This window comes from Raphanus sativus, chromosome 5, assembly GCF_000801105.2.
Source record: "Raphanus sativus cultivar WK10039 chromosome 5, ASM80110v3, whole genome shotgun sequence".
Lineage (NCBI taxonomy): Eukaryota > Viridiplantae > Streptophyta > Magnoliopsida > Brassicales > Brassicaceae > Raphanus > Raphanus sativus.
Window position 1 is genome coordinate 3924639 of NC_079515.1, and position 20143 is coordinate 3944781.

Here is a 20143-nt window from a genome sequence, read left to right on the forward strand (position 1 = left end):
TTTGAATACTGGTAGTTGTTGATGATTGAAGACAAATGAATATAATAGATTTTAGAATACTCGAAAGAGAGGAGATTAATTTATAGAAGATGAAGAAAGTAAGTAAATATTTAAATAAATGTAGCTTATAAATTGAATGAGGAAAATTAGGAAATGATTAGTCTATATTTAGAATCCAGAAAAAAAGGAGATAGGAAAAGAAAAATTCAAAACAAACTATTTTCTATAATAATTTGTCTATATATATATATATATACACATATATACATGCAATTATATGTTTTCTATCAAGTTATAATGATTTTATTTTATATAAAGATGATTTATAATGGGTTTGTAAAGGCCCACTTGAATTGTTAAAAAACCAATTGTATTTCTTTGACTTCTTTTTCTCTATAATCGTTTTTAATATCAAGGCCCATTTCCATTTTTTTTATCATTTCCGACAACAAACACATGTTCACTTGAGTTGTCTTGACCTAATCTGCACTCTGGTTTGTCGGTGGAAAATGAAAAAGAGAAGTGAGAGACTGATATTTGCTTGGAAACGTGTAGAAGACGATGGGAGCTCCAGCGATCTTCTCTCTTTATTCATCAATCTGACCACAGAAGATCTTCTTTCTTTATTCCGACCACAGACGATCTTGTTTCTTTATTATCAGATCCCGATTCAGGTACATGTTTTTTTTTTTATAATTGATTCATCATCAGAGTTATATTTTGTTTGCATGTAATCTTAGTTTGAGCTGGAATCTGATAAATCAAAACTCTTGTAACTCTTTAAAATCAATTACATTTCAGATGACCCGACGTTTCTTCCGAGGATGTTAGTGAAGCTGATCTTAGTGAAAACGAAGATGTCCTAACTCAACTCGTATTCCTGTTATTATCATCACCAAAACATTTAACTCCTACATCTGAAAAGCCTCGGTTCTGACATGTAAGAAATAAATAAAAGCTAATATTTTATATAATCTCTTTATATAAATATATATATGGAATCATGCGAATGTGTATATTTTTTGTGATAAAAAAGCTCTGAAAGAGATTTTGGTAATGATATAGCTGTTATTTGTATTTGGCTAGAGTCGGCATTTAGAGGTCCAGCTGCTCTGTGACCAAATTGGAAACGTTTCAGCTCTGCACAGCCGGGACTGTAGTGTCCAGAGAAGACACCAAAAGGTTTGCAATGATAGATTCTGTATTTTTATTATCTTGTTACAAATAAATATTGTGTGTTATGTATTCTTATGTACTCAGTTTTACATATCTAAGTCCCTTACTGGCGGAGGCAAGTTATTGCATGATTTCTTATTTTATATTTCGTGTCTCAGATCATAGAGGAAGGTCCAATCACCGTGGCTCCACAAGAAACCATAAAGAAACTTGAACAGGCGGCTAGAAGGTTGGGGAGTGTTAACTATGTTGGAGCAGCTACTGTTGAGTATCTCTACAGCATGGACACGATCGAGTTCTACTTCTTAGAGCTTAACCACTTTAGTTACAGGTTGGTTTCATACTACTCAAAGTTTCATTTAGTTTTAAAATTGAGAGGTTGAAAACCTGTTTGACTTGATGTTTAAGGTCAGGTTGATATATCTTTTCATCTTTATATAAAGATATATATGGAATCATGCGAATGTTTATATTTTTATGTGATAAAAAAGCTCTGAAAGAGATTTTGCTAATGATATGGCTGTTATTTGTATTTTGCTAGAGTCGGCATTTAGAGGTCCAGCTGCTCTGTGACCAAATTGGAAACGTTTCAGCTCTGCACAGCCGGGACTGTAGTGTCCAGAGAAGACACCAAAAGGTTTTCAGCGATAGCTTCTGTATTTTTATTATCTTGTTACAAATAAATACTGTGTGTTATGTATTCTTATGTACTCAGTTTTACCTGTCTTAAGTCCCTTACTGGCGGAGGCAAGTTATTGCATGATTTCTTATTTTATATTTCGTGTCTCAGGTCATAGAGGAAGGTCCAATCACTGTGGCTCTACAAGAAACCATAAAGAAACTTGAACAGGCGGCTAGAAGGTTGGCGAGTGTTAACTATGTTGGAGCAGCTACTGATGAGTATCTCTACAGCATGGACACGATCGAGTTCTACTTCTTAGAGCTTAACCACTTTAGTTACAGGTTGGTTTCATACTACTAAAAGTTTTCATTTAGTTTTAAAATTGAGAGGTTGAAAACCTGTTTGACTTGATGTTTGAGGTCAGGTTGATGTTGGGATGGGAATTACTTTTTTCACAGAAACACATCGAAGACTGTGGTAGCAGACATTAGTGGCTCTATTCGATTGGTACCATTGAAGTTGAAATCTATTTGGCTCCTGTCAAGATCCCAAGTAATCTATTCCTTGCTAGTTATAAATCAAAATAATTTTTTTTGATTATTGAAATCTGATCATATTTGTCTTTTTTTCAGCTGAACCTGACAATATTTTTTTTTGGTTTACATGAAGTATTTTCTCAGGTTCTGAAAGTAATCAGCTGGAATCCATTATTATCTGGAGACCAGATTCTACAAATCTACAGAATCTGGTAAGAATCCGAACATGGCTTTTCTTAAATGTAAACCAATAATAATTTCCTTGATGTCGCATGAAAATTTCAATAATAATTTTTTTCTTAAATGTACAAAGCATGATTATCATGCTATAGTAGCCAACAAAAGAAACAACTAAGAAGGATTCATATCATCTAATTAGTATCTGTTGCAATGTTGTAATATAATTGAACTCTTGTAATTGTTGTGCAGAACTTAATGACGTCAAAGGAGCAACTGGAGAGCAATAAAATAGATCTGCATTAGAAAGATAAGTAATCTAAATGATAGTAGTTAATATAGATCAGAAACAACTTTGAGAGATTCTTATTGAATGATTGTTTTGTTCTGTAGGCCCTCGTTTATTATATTATAAGAAGAAAGATGAAAAACAGAAACCAAGGAAAGGATAACAGACTCACTTCGAAGAAAGGGACATGAAGTACAATCAGAAGCAACATTGACCATTGGAATAACATGTAAGTCACTAAACAAAACTTCTAGAGCTTAGAAATTAGGAATGGAACTTCAGCTTAGTTGCCAGGACTGGAATAGTACATGATTAGTTAGGAATGGAAATATTGTTTGCTGGTTTGTTATCGTCCTTGCTGTATGTTGAATAATGTTAACTTGATTGTCTACTGTGTGCTTCTATTTAGGTTAATAGATCAAATTTCGTTTGCTTGCACGTTTGTTAATTCATTTGCTTGTATGAATCAATTAGAGAGACAAAAAAGAACATCCAACGATTGCAAATAACTACATTGTTTGAAAATAAGTGTAATAAGTTCAAATCTCTAAAAAACACAGCAAACTAAACTATTAAATTAGAGATTCTGAAAGATCTCTTTGAAAACAACATTCTTTGTCTCACGCTTAGGCTTTCCTTGATCATCAACAACCAAAATCTTCAATCCCTTCTTTGATGTTACTCTTGAAACAGCCACATATAGTTGCCCATGAGAAAATACATCTCTAGGTAGATACAAACCAACATGAGATAGAGATTGACCCTGACTCTTGTTAATGGTAATTGCAAAAGCCACTGCAATAGGCAGTTGCCTCCTCCTCATCTTGAAAGGCAATTTTTTATCAGAAGGTGTAATAGAAAGTCTAGGAATGTCCACAGTTTTTCCCACCTTTTCTCCTGTGATGACTTTCGCCTTTACCATTAAATCATCCATCTCTGTAATCTGAAGCCTGGTGCCATTCATCAAGCCGTTTGTATGGTCGATATTTCGAAGCAACATCACCGGACATCCGACTTTCAAGCGAATACTATGATTAGGCAGACCAGAAACCTTGATGGTGTTTAAGAAATCGGGAGTTAGAGCCTGATCTGATCGGGAAAATCTATCAGAAGCATCAATCGAGTCAGAGCTTAAATAAATTCTTTCTTCTCCTGCATATTACAAACCTCAAAAGTTAAATAATATTCAAAACGATTTCAATAGCCAAAAAATAAAATGTCCATATCTATAGTATAACCTGGTAGTTTATCCAACATGTGCTGGTTAATCCTATTGACATCTTCATTGGTGGGACATAGAATTGCTCTTTCTTGGAAAAACTTAGGCTCTCTATTCTGTTGTAAGGAAACAACATCCCCATACACTGCTTTGCTAATTGATTCAATTGGATCATCTCCATCAGTAATAAGAAACTCCTCTAGGATACTGATTACAACTTCTCCATCATTATCTCCTCCTAGCTTTCCATCTCCAACATCTAGAATCCACTCTGAAAATTCCTTTAATTCCTTAGCTTCTTCAGCAGACAGATTTTCAGAAAGTAACCTCATATTCTTGGTTAGCTTCATAACCTTGACATGATTCCATAAATATGACATATTAAGGGACTCCATAACAATTTCTGTTCGTCCACCACCATGTATGACAGGCAATATCTGTCTGAAATCGCCTCCAAACACAACCACCTTTCCACCAAAAGGCCTGCTGTCCTTGTTCCCCAAAATGTCTTTCATACTCCTGTCCAAAGACTCAAAACAGTGTCTGCTCATCATTGGTGCTTCATCCCATATGATTAGAGAAGCAGCTTTCACCAAATTAGCTTGATCACTTCCTGGAATAAGTGTGCAAGTAGAAAACTCATCTGGGGTTATTGGTATTCCAAACCTTGAATGAGCTGTCCTTCCTCCTTGTAACAAAAGAGAAGCTATCCCACTTGATGCAGTGTTCAAGCAAATTTCTCCCCTGCATCTAATGGCTGCAGACAACAATCGCCACATGAAGGTTTTACCAGTTCCTCCAAATCCATAAACAAAGAAGACACCTCCTTTATCATTTACGACAGCATCAACAATCTCTCCATATATATTTCTTTGCTCCTCTGTGAGTTTACCAACGTCTCGGTCATGCTCCGCTTGTAGCTTCTCCCTATCATAACTCAACTCATCTACAATCAACACATTGTCATTCCCAACTATATCTGGAGCTGGCTTTGGCATAGATTCCCACTGCTCTAAAGAAAATCCATTGCTCTTTAAAATCTTTTCAATCTCAAGAAGAGCAAATTGTTGTTTTTCATCATCACTTAAGCAAAGATCTACAAAAAAATATATTGATGAATTAGAAAATATTTTTCCAGTGAAAAAAAAAAATTAAATTATACCTGGTCTGTTTAGTTGTAACATAAATGTGAGTAGTAACAAAATTGTATAAATATAGGAAGTTATGTTATGATACTGGACAATAGGATTACTTCTGTAGGTGCCAACTTTCACAAAACGTAGGAGGCATATAACTGAATCTTCACCAGCCTCGTCACAGTTAGCTTTAGTGTTTTCAGCAAACTTTCCCCACAGACAGCAATTAATCCTACGGCCACTGAAAAAAATATATGTCAAACTAATAATTATAATGATAAAAAATAAATCAATGGTTTAACTTACACAAGATCTGTCAAACTGAACTCGATTTTCTTTTTTGGTTTTCCCGAGCACTGAACAGTCTGTAGAGCTCCCAAATCAGACACTTCTCCAATAACATCTGCAAGTTGAAAAAAAAAACGATAAAGTTCAGGTTTAACAACAAATATAACATGAAACTTTAAAGCAACAGATATACCAATTAAGATGTTTGGATCTTCCACTCCATTCTCAATAGTTTCAAAATCCACCAAACTCAGAAACATGTTGTCGTTTTTGATTGCTGATGGAGTGATATCAGTGGCATAGATGAAGTTGATCTTGTATTGGTGTTTGGTAGATCTGAAGGAAACACCAGGGTTAGTGATGTTGAATTTTTCGAGGTTTCTCCACATTCCAACAACAAGCACATTTGGAAGTTTCCTTGTCAACTTATCGAGGTAAGTCTTCTTACAGGAGGCTTGAATTTTTGTTCCCTTAAAAATAAAGAAAGCCATACGATTTTAGATAGGAGTTTAGTATAGTATGAAGAGAAAACAATAGTAGATAGGTTTGATAAGATTTGAGACTTACTTGTGCATCAGATAAAACGATTTCCAATGATTCTCCTGAAAGTTTTGTGTATTGCTTCCAGGTATGGAGAACCTTTACTTGTACACGAGCATCTGTCATGAATGGTTTGAGGTCGGCCAAAGCAGTGAATTCCATGATCACAGGTATTTGTTTCGTGAGAGAAAGTGTGTGAGTTTTGATTTTAGGAAGGGTGAGAAGTTATAGGCTGTAGAATAAATTTATATAACCAGAGGCAGTTGATGGAAACGATATAAGTTGCGTTAATATCTTTAAAAAATTAGTAACCATATAGGAGTTGTGCTGTAATTGCGGGATAGTGGGTTATGGAATATCGAAATGCATTTGAGAATATATTTTTTGATTACTTGAATTTGAAATAAAAATTAGAAGAATAGATTTGGTGTTGTGGAAAATAATAGTTATTAGATTCTTGGTGCTTAAAAATAGGAGATTATTGGTAATAGGAAGTGGTTTGTTATTTAGTTACGATTTATTTAAAATAATTGTCATCTTCAGTCCTTTAAAGTAGGTTATTCAAATTGATTTGTTATTTAAACTGATGATACTGAGCAGTTTTTAAATCGAACCCTATGATACTGAGCAGTTTTTAAATCGATTGTTTAATATTAACACAAAACCCGGGTTCGAGTAGTTCCCTGTGGTTTTTAATTTTATTTTCTTTTAGTTCATTAATGGCATTTTGGTAAAATATGTTATCTTCTTCCCCATTTGATCAATTAGGTTTCGCAGAAAATAGTTCTACCATCCTCCATTGATTTTTCTTATAAAATCCATTGACTGTTAATGTGTTTTCGTAAATTCTTGTGCTTAAATCTTGCGAATTTGACTCATAGTACATGATTTTATCTTCTACAAACCAATAAAAAAGAAAAATAGATGACTTCGATTTAGAGAAACAGGCATGGTTGATTTTCTGGGTTTAATTTGTTACATCTATTTTGGTGTTAAGTTATTTCAATCTCTTATATGGTTTATACATCTGTATTTGCAGATGATTGATCAACGTTTATGGAAAAGCCATATACTGTCTGAGTTTGTGTCGAAAAGAAATATGCAGAAGTAATAGCTTGTATGAACTGATGACTTTAACTACTCTGTTCTTTAGATGTGGTAAGATATTAAGTTAGATTAGTGGTTAAGAAGTTATATAATTATGTCGTGTATTTTCAGTTGCATTGTTTCCTATGTCGTGTATTTTCAGTTGCATTGTTTCCTTGTTTTTTTTAAATAGACCCAACATATATCAATAGGGCATACTGCAACTTTAATAGTATTGATATATGTTTATGTACGTGGAAAAGTAAAATAAAGTCAAAAGTCGATCGAAAATCATGTGACAGTAACTCGAGCTATGGCCCGATTATATAGACGAAAAAAACAAAGGCCCATTAAGAGGCCCATAGAAATTACCGCGGGTCTTTTGAAAGAGAGAAATCACAAATCATATTGAAAGCCTGGTTTCCGATCATGAAGTTTAATCTTCTGAGACCCGTGATTACCACGCAGGTAACTCAGCAAGTCAGATCGGTCGTTTCTAGCCGTAATTTCTCTTCGTACGGTAGAATCGATGGTAAATTTCTCAGATTCTCGGACAGTGGAAGTTTCTATATGTATCTGTATTACTGTATTAGGGTTTGTGATTGTTCTTTCTAATAGTAATAGCAGATTCGGAGTTAGCCGTACGAATAGGAAGAAGAAGAAGAAGAAGAAGATCTGTCGCCGCGACTGATAAATTCTGCTTGTTTAGGACATCGTTTGCCCAAGGATATTGTGTTTTCATGTTTTGGGGTATAATTGTTGTCAGATTTTCCTTGTACATCGTGATTGCTTTTGTTTCATATCTCAGGAATTGTTTAGATGTTAGAATATCGGAGAACAATTGAAAGGGATTTGCATGAACGTCACTGGCTTGGTATATGGATTTTTATTCGACAATTCTTCTAAAAATATTTTTTTCTAATTTTTGTCACAAAAAAAATCTTTAGGAAGTAAAATGACCAAAGTGTTTCATTTAATAGATCTATATATATAAATACAAATAAATAAATAAAAATATAGTTACATATTTCAAATTCAAATTTTTAAAAATTTTCTTTTTTTAAATTGTTTTTCGAAACCTTTTTTCTTTGAAATTTTCCTTTTAAAATTCGAAAAATATTTTTAAAAACTATTTTAATTTTTTTAATTTTTAATATTTATTTTTTATTTTATAAAATTTTAAATCTCAATCTCAAATTTCTACCATTTAAGTGTAAACCCAGAAATACTTAATAAACATTTTGGTCTTTTATAGTGTATATTTGTGACAAAAAATGTGGTATCCTAGGATATTTCTCATTTTTATTTTTTTATACATTTGGGAAATAAAATGGAATTATGGAGTCCTTTTTTTTTTGAAAAAGTAATTATGGAGTTGGAAACCAAAAACTAAGCAAGTGTACATTTACGTTTATGTGCTATCTTACTTTACGATTTCAGGTAAGAAGACGACCCTGCGTGATATTCTCCGTTGGCTTGGTCATTGATGCTGTGAAGAATAAATATTTTGTGGTTGTGAATCTTGTGACTGCTTTTTTTTGATCGAAAATGACTTAGATTAGAATAAGAAGTTACTCTGTTTCTAGGACATAGGATGATTGTAGTCGATACAAGGCTGATTTCGCAATGGAATCAGCTACACAGTTTGCTAAACGCTGAACATAATGAAAAGAGATAGATTTGAAAGAACGAGCTAAGTTTTAAGCAAAGTTTAGAATGATGCGGTATTTAGTGTAGAATTTCGGGAAATGTTCGGAGCAAAGTTTGTGTTTAGTAAATGATGATGTTATCCTCTATATGGTTGTCACTTGTCATGTTGCTTTATGTTTACATTTTATGCTGTGGACAAAAGGATTTTGCAAAGAATGAGTATTGAGTAATGATTTTCTTTTTTTTTTCTCAAATCATATATATAATGAGAGACTTTTCTCTCTTCTAAAGGCGTCCACGTCAGACTTTTTTTAATGATAGTAGGATCCACATTTGGTTTGGTTTGTCTATCCGGTTTGGTTTAGTTATTAAATACATATGTTTATGATTTAATTGCATAAACAAAGTGACGAGATTGTTCTTCTTCGGCTTCCAAACGTTTTTTTTTCTGTTCTTCTTCTTCATTCTCCATTTCTGTGAACCGTCTTTATCATCTCCACGCCCTACCAAGCGATCTAAGGATAAGATCAATACCGCTATTGAAACTGTACGTTAGTTCTTGTCTGAATCTGAGTATTTATTTTGGTTTCGAAATCTGATTTTTGATTTTTTTATAGCTTTGGCGGCGGCGGCAGAACCGTGAGGTCTTCCTCGGCGAGCGAGGTTCCGGTTTAGAATCAAGGATCAGAATCTGGAGAGACTGAGCTTGGATCCTCTGATCCCCAAGCTATGGATGCAGAGAAGCCTGTTTTAACTGATGTGCCTGTGATGGAGATCTATCCTAAAGCCGATGTCTTAGCGACACCTACTAATTGGTTGAGTTTCGAAGCGATTTCGTTTTCAAAATTTTCTCCTTTCAGATGGGTCATGCTCTTTTTGTCGCAGAATTTGAAAAGTGTTCGCCTTGACACAGTCCTTTAATGACGTTTGCTGTTTTGATCTTTGACAGGCTTGATTTGAGAATAGAAGAAAAGTTTGGATTTTTTAATATAATTAAAAAAAGGAAGAAGATGGGTTACATAGGAGCACATGGGTTAGCAGCTCTTCATAGACACGAATACAGTGGTGTGGATCACTGTTATCTTGCCAAATACGTTCTCCAACCTTTTTGGAATTGTTTTGTCAAAATCTTCCCTCTCTGGATGCCGTAAGTATTATCTATCTACGATATTGTCTGATTAGTTATCGTTTCTAATGTTTTTGTGGATTTAGGTGAAGTGGTGACAGATGGTGAGAAGTCGAACGGGGAAGAAGGGAGCTAAGGCTCCATGGGCGAAGCTACTTTCTCAGTATTCTCAGGTGGGTCAAGTTTCATCAGTGATTGTTCTTTTTTTTTTGGTTTGATCTAATCTAATAATCTGTGAATTGCGCCTTTAGGGTTTAACATTGTGCAGTTCGTGTAATATTTAGTAAAGGTTTGGTCTTCCAGTTCATGAGAAACGAGTTAGTTGTTGGCATGTCCGATTCTTTTTATATTTTTCCAACATAACTCATAAGTATGTTGTTATGTATGTGTCTTTGTGACTTTGTGGTCGGCAAGTTGCGCATTGAGGGTTTAGCAGTGTGTAGTTCGTGTAATATTTTATTTGTTGAAGATTTGGTCTTTCAGTTCTTGCCCAACGAGTTTAGTTGGCTTCACGTTTGGTTCTTTTATATTTTTCCGACAGACCACAAGATGTGATCTAATGTACAATATTTGATCTGTTGCAGGCATACTATGATGCACCAGGGGTTTAGTAAATTTAAGTTTTTTTTCCATCTCAAGAAAATTCTTAAAAGGAAATAAGGAAAAGAAAACGTTGCTTATATTGGTTGATTTTATAGGATGTTTGAAGAGATTTCAAAAGCACCCTCGAGCATGAAATTGGCCCTGATGAAATCTCAACGCCAGCTGTCTCCAACCAGAATAGAATGAACAGTGCTCGCCCTCCTCCACCACCTGTTGGAAACATTAAAGTCTTGTGACTGCAAGTGAGCCCAGTGAGTGGTTTGATTCGTCTGTTTAATGTATTGGCCAATTTTTAAGCACTGTTATTGTTTTCCATATTCATATTCATGAATGGAGTTTTAGTGAATGTGATTTCCTTGAAATAAGCAGATGATGCTCAATCACCAAAAGCTTACACAACCTAGGATTACCTCAAGATCACTGAAGAGCAGCTCAAAGCTTCGTCTCCTGGTAAAAGCCAAACAGAGGATCAAATTCAGACTCAAGAACCTGCTGTACAAAGCCAGCCTAAAGGTTAGCATGTCATCAAAAGTCTCTCATATCTTCTTCTAACTACTTAAACCATTCTTCAAAACTGCTGATAACCACTATTTTGTTGTAGTTACATCGAGAGAGACCATGGCTGCATCTCTCCTCCAAAGCAAGATTGAAAGGCACCCAAAAATTTGACTCGTCATGTTAAAAGCACAGAAGCCTCTCTGTCTATTGGGCGGCGAGAGTATGCACATTTTTTATTTGACTAAGGAGACAGCATTAGCTCTCAGGACATTGTCAGGAAGCATTATATATTGTGCAGTCCTTATGAATTGAAAATATGAGGGTGTGTGACTCATATGTGTATTTATGTTCTATTTGTTTCCTATTTAATGATTATAAATGGGGTTTGTTAGTTAAATATCGTCCTACTCTTGAATGATCAACACATCATTTTATGAGTCAGAGTTAGTTAATAAGGAAAATTGATTGTATAACCAAAAAACTTAATATTACTAATCTGATATGTGTTTCAAACCCAATAAGGTCGAATAAAATTTTGAACATAGATTGTGTCTTAGCAGGGCTTTCAATTATAAATAATTGTGTGTTCAATACTCTCTGGCAACTTAAGATATTGTTGTTACAGTTTAAGTAGGTCTTTGATAAAAATAAAAAGAGAGTAGGTCTTTAGTTTCTTCTATGGTATCTTCATTTTTTATCAAAAAATTAAATAATATATATTTTGTCAAAATTCTTTGGATTTTAAAAAACTACAAGAGTTATGAGTTTATGATCAAGAGATACATGAGAATCATTTTTAATGGTCAATATACATTTGAATTATATTTATGTTAGTTTAGTCGCTATAGATATGAATTGTGACTGACCATCATTTCAAATTGTCACTCATCAATTTGTACGTACAAAATAGAGTAAATGCATTTGAAAGAAAGACTTTGGAATACAGCAGGTGCCGCCTAGATGAATATATAAAAGAATAGCATAAATAATGCGTGCTATTTTTGTTTGCTTGATGTCAGTTAAAAAAAAGATGAGATGAAAACAATGGAACATCCAAGTAGGAGAAAATGGTGAATCATACTCGAGCCCTATGTCAATTTTATAATGGTAATGCAAAGATTAGACAAATTCCAATCTAAACATTTATTATATGCCTATAATTCATTTTGCAGAAAAAAAAATGTTTTTATCAATACAAAATGGACTATCAATTATACATTACAAATTCACAACTGATTATAAAAAACAAATATAGATAAACCCGAACTTAATATATTACTCCAACAAATAATACAATCAAACACATGCACATCATGAAAATTCATAAATCGCTTCCAAGCTACACGAAGGACACAATATCACCATCAGCTGTTGACTTACATTTTCTTATCAATTGGGCTTACATGCCCAGTGTCGATCCGAGCCGTACAGTTTTATCTTTCTATAAAAACCTTCATTATATGCACAACAACCATATACACCAATTTTCACACAAGTTATCGCCAATTACAAATTATAAGAAAATAAAATTAAATATCTACAATTTTGATAGAATGAAAATTATTTGAAAATAAATACAGCAAATAAATCCAACTATATCAATTATTTTGTCTATACAACACCAACCAAAAAAAATAGTACAGTTCATCACCCCACCTCAACCTTATTACAATACAAATCTTGAGAATCAATGACAATAACGAAAAACAAACTTCACAAACACGGGATCACTTCCACAGATTTAGATTGAGCAATAGTTAGATCAACGGCCCCGCGCTTGCGCGGGGGTTACACCCCTAGTTCATTTAACTTTACAGTTTTTTTAACATCTATAATTATAATTAGAGGAGACAACCGATAATACTACCTGATTTATGAGGATCTTTGTCTAACTGTATCATCCGAGTCGTCCTATAAAGATGTCCTGATCAAATTTATTTGCACCATAATCTGCAAGAAATTGCATGGTCTGGGGTTTGAACCCCATACTTAGATCTAGACGCCTTTAAACTTTAACCAGTAAACTATGGTGCTTCCACATGTCATACATATCATTATGTCATGCTTTCACTATCCTATCTAATGCATATGCTATTTTGTTTCTACAACGAAAATGATAACACAGTAGAAAAGTCTACAAATCTACTCTTCAGTTTTGATAGTTCATTTAACTTAAAAGCTTGTGGGCACTATTTGTATTAATAAATGTAATACTTTTAGACATTCGGTCGTGGAGTTTTTTTTTAAGTATAGATCGGCAGTTAATTTTTTCTCTTCTAAATAAGTATATGTGGTCAAGCTGCTGAGCTATCAAAACTTAGCAGCATTAGTTGTAGCCTAAAGAGTTTGTGATTCATACAGACCATGAATCTCTCAAACATCTGAAAGGGCAACAGAAACTGAACTAGCGACATGTGGTTGGTGATGTTTATGGAGACCTTTTTTCTGTCATTCACTAATTCACTACAAACAAGGTAAGAAAAATATTGTACTGACGCAGGTATGTACTATTCTATACTCTTGAAACCAAACTTTTGAGTTTTGAACAAGTCAAAACTTATTATGAGAGTGATCGCTCAAAGAAGAAACTTCAGACATAATTAGTTTTACTTGTTGCAAGGAGTGACAATTCAGTGAACAGAAATGGAGCCAAGTAAATTATTGCATCAATACATCAATCACCCAAAGGGTTGCTATAATATAATATGTTAATGGTATGACTGCGCCAATGGAGCCAAGCACAAGTTTCGTTAACATCATCCTTGACCAAGAAATCCTTACATTATCACCCTCATGGAAGCAAGTAGCCAAGTAGCGTCCACAAAAGCAAATAGCGCAATATAGAGCCAATCACTGATTTCCATTAGGCAAATCACTGAACCATTGTCTTTAACATACTAAACCAAGAAAACAACATCGCCAAAATAAAATCGAACTCCACTTAGCTATTTGACTACAGTGACTACTACTATTGACATTACTGCGAGTCCCCATCAAAATAAAGCAGCCATTGGTGTAGAAGTGTAAAACATAGAAACGTAGTTGACTCAAACTATGAAAAGATGGCTTCTTCGCCGAAAATAACTCTTTACTTTTTCTTTCTAACCTTGTTTATATATAGTCATTTAAAAAGTGTGTCTCAATTCAAAAGGTTATTTATGTTTGTTATATTATTCTTTAGGTCATGAAACATATGCCTCGTTGTTTTTTCTTTCTTTCACTTCATCTTTATAAAAAAAGAAGAAAACAAGAAAAATAAACTAAATAACGCGTTGAAAAATAAGCATAAGAAAAAAATGTGGTCAAAATTCAAAACTTCCCCACACGAAAACAGAACCCCTTTTGAGGTGAAGTTAGTTGCATATATGTAATCTGATTTTACAACCTCAGAAAGGAAAGCACTTTGTGAACCATAGGTAGCAAGAGAGAGACTGAGAGAGAGAGAAATCGAGAGACGACAAGCAACAAGAAGCACAAGTTCACACCTTTCCCTCTCTCTCTCTTAGCTCAAGACTGAGGTGGAAGAAGAGGATAGTATATTATATATTTTTATATATAATCAATCTCTCATTACATTATCTATTCCTTGCTCCATTCTCTCTCTATTAACCTCTCATTTAATAACTAACAGAGAGAGAAATAAAAAAGAGTCTTTTCTCTTTCTTCTGAGAGAGAAACAGAGACAGAGCTTCTGGTAATGGCGAACTTGGTCTTATCAGAATGTGGAAAGAGACCACTCCCCAGAATCTACACCACACCCAGATCCACTCCCCTCTCTTACAACAACAAACCCACCTCCTTCAAATTCAGACAACCCCCTTCTTCTCTCAGGTTCCGTCTGAATTCTCGAAACTGGGCGTTGAATGTGAGCACGCCTCTAACAGTCGACTCCTCTCCACCAATCGAGGAAGAACCACCCAAGACGCAGAGATTCGACCCAGGCGCTCCTCCTCCGTTCAGCTTAGCTGACATCAGAGCAGCTATACCCAAGCATTGCTGGGTTAAGAACCCGTGGATATCGATGAGTTACGTCGTCAGAGACGTAGCGATCGTGTTCGCGTTGGCTGCTGGTGCTGCTTACCTCAACAGTTGGCTCGTTTGGCCTCTCTATTGGTTTGCTCAAGGAACCATGTTCTGGGCTCTCTTTGTTCTTGGCCATGACTGGTAATATTTAAAAATCTTGTCTTTTTGTTGATTCCTTTTTGATTTGGTCAACTTTGGATGATTCCCACTTTTTCAATTTTGAACCTATTGAATCAAAAAATCTTGACTTTACACCATCATCATGTTGCTTGTGGACAAAACTTTGTTGGCAACTAGTTATTGGTTTTGTAGATGTTCTTAGTCTCCCCTTCTAATTGTCAATTAACATTTTTTTTTTCTTGGTTTTTCAGTGGACATGGTAGCTTCTCAAATGATCCGAGATTGAACAGTGTGGTGGGTCACCTTCTTCATTCCTCTATTCTGGTCCCTTACCATGGCTGGTTAGTTTTTAGCTTTCTCTCAGAAACAACTTGCAGATTTATTTTTTTGTCTTCTACATGTTAAAGTATAGGACTTTGCAGGAGAATTAGCCACAGAACTCACCACCAGAACCATGGACATGTTGAGAACGACGAATCTTGGCATCCTGTAAGTTCTTGTTTCAGTCGTGTGGTGTTTCTTATATGAAGTTTTATTTATTTATTTATTTATTTATATTGTTTCTGTCACTACTGCAGATGTCTGAGAAAATCTACAAGAGTTTGGACAAACCGACTAGGTTCTTTAGATTTACATTGCCTCTTGTGATGCTCGCTTACCCTTTCTACTTGGTAAAGAAAAAGTCTTCTGCTTGTTACTGTAATAGCTTAAGCTGACACAACATCAAGTAAGTATACAAAAAAAAAAGCTCATGTGTTCTTCATTATGTTGTTTCAGTGGGCTCGAAGTCCGGGGAAGAAGGGTTCTCATTACCATCCGGACAGCGACTTGTTCCTCCCTAAAGAGAGAAATGATGTTCTTACATCTACCGCTTGTTGGACTGCAATGGCTGCTCTGCTTGTCTGTCTCAACTTCGTGATGGGTCCTATGCAAATGCTGAAACTTTATGTAGTTCCTTACTGGGTAATGCGTCTCTGTTACTCTCCTGATTCATATTATTTTCTTTGCCTGATACCACAATTGTTTGTTTTTAATGTCAAATACAGATAAATGTAATGTGGTTGGACTTTGTGACTTACCTGCATCACCATGGTCATGAAGATAAGCTCCCTTGGTACCGTGGGAAGGTAGTCTCTGCCCATTCACTCTTTTTTTGTTGAGATCTTTCTCTTTAAAGTTGCCTAAAGTTTCATGTTTCTCTCGCAAACAGGAATGGAGTTACTTGAGAGGAGGGCTTACGACATTGGACCGTGACTACGGATTGATCAACAACATCCATCACGACATTGGAACTCATGTGATACATCATCTTTTCCCGCAGATCCCACATTACCATCTAGTAGAAGCAGTAAGTAACTGAAACAAAGGACTTAAACGGTTGTTTGGTTATTTTGGTGTGTTCATGCTACAAAAGCTTAGAGCTTATCTGTGCGTGTGTGTTTGGTTGCTCTGTTTATCCTTTGCAGACGGAAGCAGCTAAACCAGTATTAGGGAAGTATTACAGGGAGCCTGATAAGTCTGGACCTTTGCCATTACATTTACTGGGAATCTTAGCAAAAAGTATTAAAGAAGATCATTTTGTGAGCGATGAAGGAGATGTTGTATACTATGAAGCAGACCCTAATCTCTATGGACAGATCAAGGTAACAGCAGAATGAAACGAAGCAAGCAAAGAGAAAGAGAGGGAGAGAGGTTGTCAGATTCATTTGTTTCTGACCAGCTGATTTTTTTGCTTATTAGTGTCAATTCATTGTGTTACCATTATCTCTGAATACAATGAGATGGAAACCCCAACTTTGTTTTCAATACTTGAAGCCATATATATATAAGATACCCTGCATTGTCATTAAATTCACCATTCTCAATGTTTTTTATACATATTTTGTATTTGGATAATTAAACCAAACATTATTCTGTTTCCTTGGTTTTGAATTTTAGGGTTCGTTTCAGTAATAATTTTCATTCATGCCGTAAAAACTACATTATTCATATGATATATGGCAAGACGACAGTCATAGATTTTTTTCTACAAACAATGGTATACAACAAAGCTCCGAACATATCTCATTCCTTTTATGGAACCTCATGGTAGTAGTACCTGTGGTTCGCTTTTAGGTGGTTGCAGTGAAAAGTGCTGGTAACGATCTTCTTACTTTGCTTTAATCAAATACTTATGCAGCTTTATAAGCAGGCTTAGTCGACAAACTGTTGACATCTAATTTTGCTCCAACTTAACAACACTTTCAAGCAACGATGCCTAAAGGTTAGTTGTTTATTGTAAGGGCTAGCTGTTTCATTTCTTGGTGTCAAATATTTCTTGGTGGTGTGAACGATAATGATTCGCGGGTTTCTTTGGTCTAAGGGTGGCAACAAAAATTAGTTTTGCAAGCTCTATTGAGACAATGATGGAACAAAAATTAAAAAACAATCCAATAATGGTGAGAGACTTCTAAACTTGTTAATGAATGTATTAGTACGCTGGATATAAATAGTGTGATCATAATCATACTACGTGAGAGTTAACATAAGACATGATTCATATTCATACATATAAAGCCAGAGATTCTATTACAATAATATCACTAACTACATTTGAAAAAAACAGGAGCAAAAAAGCTCGAGACACAGATACAAGGCTTAAAGAGATTAACTAGGATTTCTTGTCTGGAAACATCTTGTCTTTTTTAGACCAGACCACCGTCTTTTCATATTCTCCCTTAGTTCCTTCAGTTCAGGCCACATCTTTTCTGTTAGATCTTCTTCTTTGATAGGATACCACCAAAAGTATAAGCAATAATGGTCACAAGAATTGCTTTTCTTGATTTTGTTTCATACCTTTTGCCGGTCTTTCTCAAGAGCGGTTGTCATATCTCCAACAAACATATAACCTTAATTACAAAAATAAAAATAAAAAAATATGTCAGTTGAACAAGAGAATGATTAACTGGAAACAATAAAATTTGTCCACCATACCTAGGCCAACTCCTACAGCCAGTCCTGAAACTCTAGTTAACAACCTCGCTCCCTTCTTCACTAAAATAACAACAAAAAGAAAGGAAAAAAAAATTATACCTCCAGTTAATATTCATAGAGAAAACCCATGACTGCTCGCAAACTTACCATAAATATTACGGGATGAATACGAATTATGGCGAGATCCCGTTGAGAAATTGCGGCACTGTAAAAAACTTTAACCTCTTTAAAGAAAAAACAAATAAAGGAGATCAAAAAAGAGACGAGAATCAAAAGGGGCCGATTTACCAGCGCAGTCATGGATCTAAGATTGTTCAGCGGCATTTGATCTGAAGGGTCGTCTCTGATTTTGTGCGATTTTCTTCGATAGGGTTTTCTTTTTTTTTAGTTTTATCCCTCTATAATGTTATGCCCTATTCCGAGTTTTCTTTTCTCGGCCTTGTAAAATATAGATTTCTTCGGAAGCTGTTTTTTTTTTGGAACGCTCGGAAGCTATTTCTTAACTAATAAATACAACACAAAAAAAAAAAAAATCAAAAGAGATGGTGGCGACAAGTGGTGAGTGCAATTCAAATTTTTAGTGACCTAGAGAGAAGGTAGAACAATGGCTGATCCTTGAAACAATTTATATGCACTTTTATAAATTGTTATTTTTAACAATTAAAATCTGAATTAGTAAATACTAAATCCTACTCTATAAGTGCATATTTATATGTCGATGTAAAACACTAAACTCCCACCGCAGCTTTGCTAACACATACGTCGATCTGCCTTTAAGCCATGAGTAAACAGAAACTCTTTCTGTCACGGCATCAGATAACAAAACTAAAAGAGTATGAGATTCGCGACAATAGGTTGTTTATTTATTTTGTTAATAACATCATAAACAAAAAGGTATCAAACACAGAAACATCCGACATCACTACCATAGATTAACATGCCATAAGTTAATGTTTTTTTTGTTCGTAACCAATCTTTTCTTCTGAATTCATTTACGGGAATTCATACGCCAAACTTCAAGCAGAAAATCACGCATGGGCGACTTTTAAACCTAAACCCACGACAATCAGAGGATACACAAATGTTAAAATCGAATTGTATATATTATCACATCTGCTTCAAAAAAAAAAAATATATATATATATATAATCCATACTTTTCCGGCAACTTCATCCAGAGATTTCTGCATGGTTCGACCATACTCTAACATCTGGATAAATTCTGAGGTATGCAAAAGAAAAAAAAAAAAGAGCATAGTCTTAGATGGTCTCACTTTCATCAATCTCACTTTCATCAATCTTCACGTACAAAAGAAAAAGAGCATTACCATAAGCACAAACAAGATAAACTCCAATCACTAACGATGAGCCAAACAAATCAGAATAAGACTCTGCAATTGGGATAAGAATCACAAATTAATCTGAGATACAGCATATAAATGGAAATTTGATAGATTTCACGCTATTATATCTTTACCTTGAGAAGAAGAGAAACTGCGGCGGCGAGGCCTCCAACCGAAATCGCGGCGAGGCCTCGTAGAGAGATTGCAGCGAGACACAACGGATTTCCCTGCGAGAGTTACCTGCCCAATTTTTGGGATTCAGTCTGGTTCCGTTGTGAAGGAGGAGAAATAATAATCAGATTTTTACCTGCTTAACGACGGATCTCAGAATGTTCGGCGACATGATGAGGAAGTAGTTAGGGTTCGACTCTATGTTGCACCGGATACGGGAGCGGGGAAGGCAAACTGCTAAACCAAAAATTTATGGATATATATTAGTAAAATCTCCTATATATTAAAGGAGAAGCATTTTTAAGGGATTTCCTTAAACGGATTGATGAGGTCGATGACTTGTATTCACGACATGTCTTTATTTCAGAAAAATCTGACATGTCAACTCGAGAGCGTTTCTCTTCAAAATCATGAAATTAATGCTAACTACAACTTTCCTTTTTGAAAATTTAGCTGCATAATATGTCGATGGAAGAAGCTTTTACGTGAAAAAACTATATCTTTCAACTGCATATCGAACCTTAAACAAAAGGGAAAATAGAAAAAATTTGAGTTCTATGGGAAATCT

The 20143-nt window shown here is 34.9% G+C and overlaps 2 protein-coding genes and 3 long non-coding RNA genes across 7 annotated transcripts; 3 read left to right on the forward strand and 2 right to left on the reverse strand.

Moving 5' to 3' along the window:
* Positions 1–3377: 3377 nt before the first annotated feature.
* Positions 3378–6145, reverse strand: LOC108857982 (uncharacterized). Its single transcript, XM_018631981.2, has 6 exons — positions 6011–6145; positions 5637–5913; positions 5462–5558; positions 5272–5396; positions 4039–5115; positions 3378–3952 (listed from the first exon to the last, which is right to left on the reverse strand). The coding sequence occupies exons 1-6, from the start codon at positions 6143–6145 to the stop codon at positions 3378–3380; spliced, it is 2286 nt and encodes a 761-aa protein (XP_018487483.1).
* Positions 6146–7349: 1204 nt separating this feature from the next.
* On the forward strand, positions 7350–7930 carry LOC130512918 (uncharacterized). Its single transcript, XR_008946555.1, has 2 exons — positions 7350–7601; positions 7688–7930. It is a non-coding gene; the product is annotated as an uncharacterized LOC130512918 (long non-coding RNA).
* A 1058-nt stretch (positions 7931–8988) lies between these two features.
* LOC108810877 (uncharacterized) lies at positions 8989–11338 on the forward strand. 3 transcript variants are annotated; one of them, XR_008945921.1, is made up of 7 exons: positions 8989–9266; positions 9337–9534; positions 9669–9866; positions 9938–10018; positions 10430–10699; positions 10818–10961; positions 11050–11338. It is a non-coding gene; the product is annotated as an uncharacterized LOC108810877 (long non-coding RNA). The 3 variants fall into 3 exon arrangements; XR_008945920.1 differs by having other exon boundaries at positions 9038–9266; positions 9932–10018; XR_001943198.2 differs by having other exon boundaries at positions 9111–9266; positions 9932–10018; positions 10544–10699.
* A 3041-nt stretch (positions 11339–14379) lies between these two features.
* Positions 14380–16940, forward strand: LOC108859156 (omega-3 fatty acid desaturase, chloroplastic). Its single transcript, XM_018633016.2, has 8 exons — positions 14380–15110; positions 15341–15430; positions 15512–15578; positions 15668–15760; positions 15867–16052; positions 16136–16216; positions 16300–16437; positions 16556–16940. Exons 1-8 carry the CDS (start codon positions 14644–14646, stop codon positions 16745–16747), a joined length of 1314 nt encoding a protein of 437 aa, XP_018488518.2. The 5' UTR covers positions 14380–14643; the 3' UTR covers positions 16748–16940.
* Positions 16941–17905: 965 nt separating this feature from the next.
* LOC108859163 (uncharacterized) lies at positions 17906–18670 on the reverse strand. The gene is made up of 4 exons (XR_001950449.2): positions 18351–18670; positions 18210–18267; positions 18063–18122; positions 17906–17977 (listed from the first exon to the last, which is right to left on the reverse strand). It is a non-coding gene; the product is annotated as an uncharacterized LOC108859163 (long non-coding RNA).
* Between the last annotated feature and the right edge of the window lie 1473 nt (positions 18671–20143).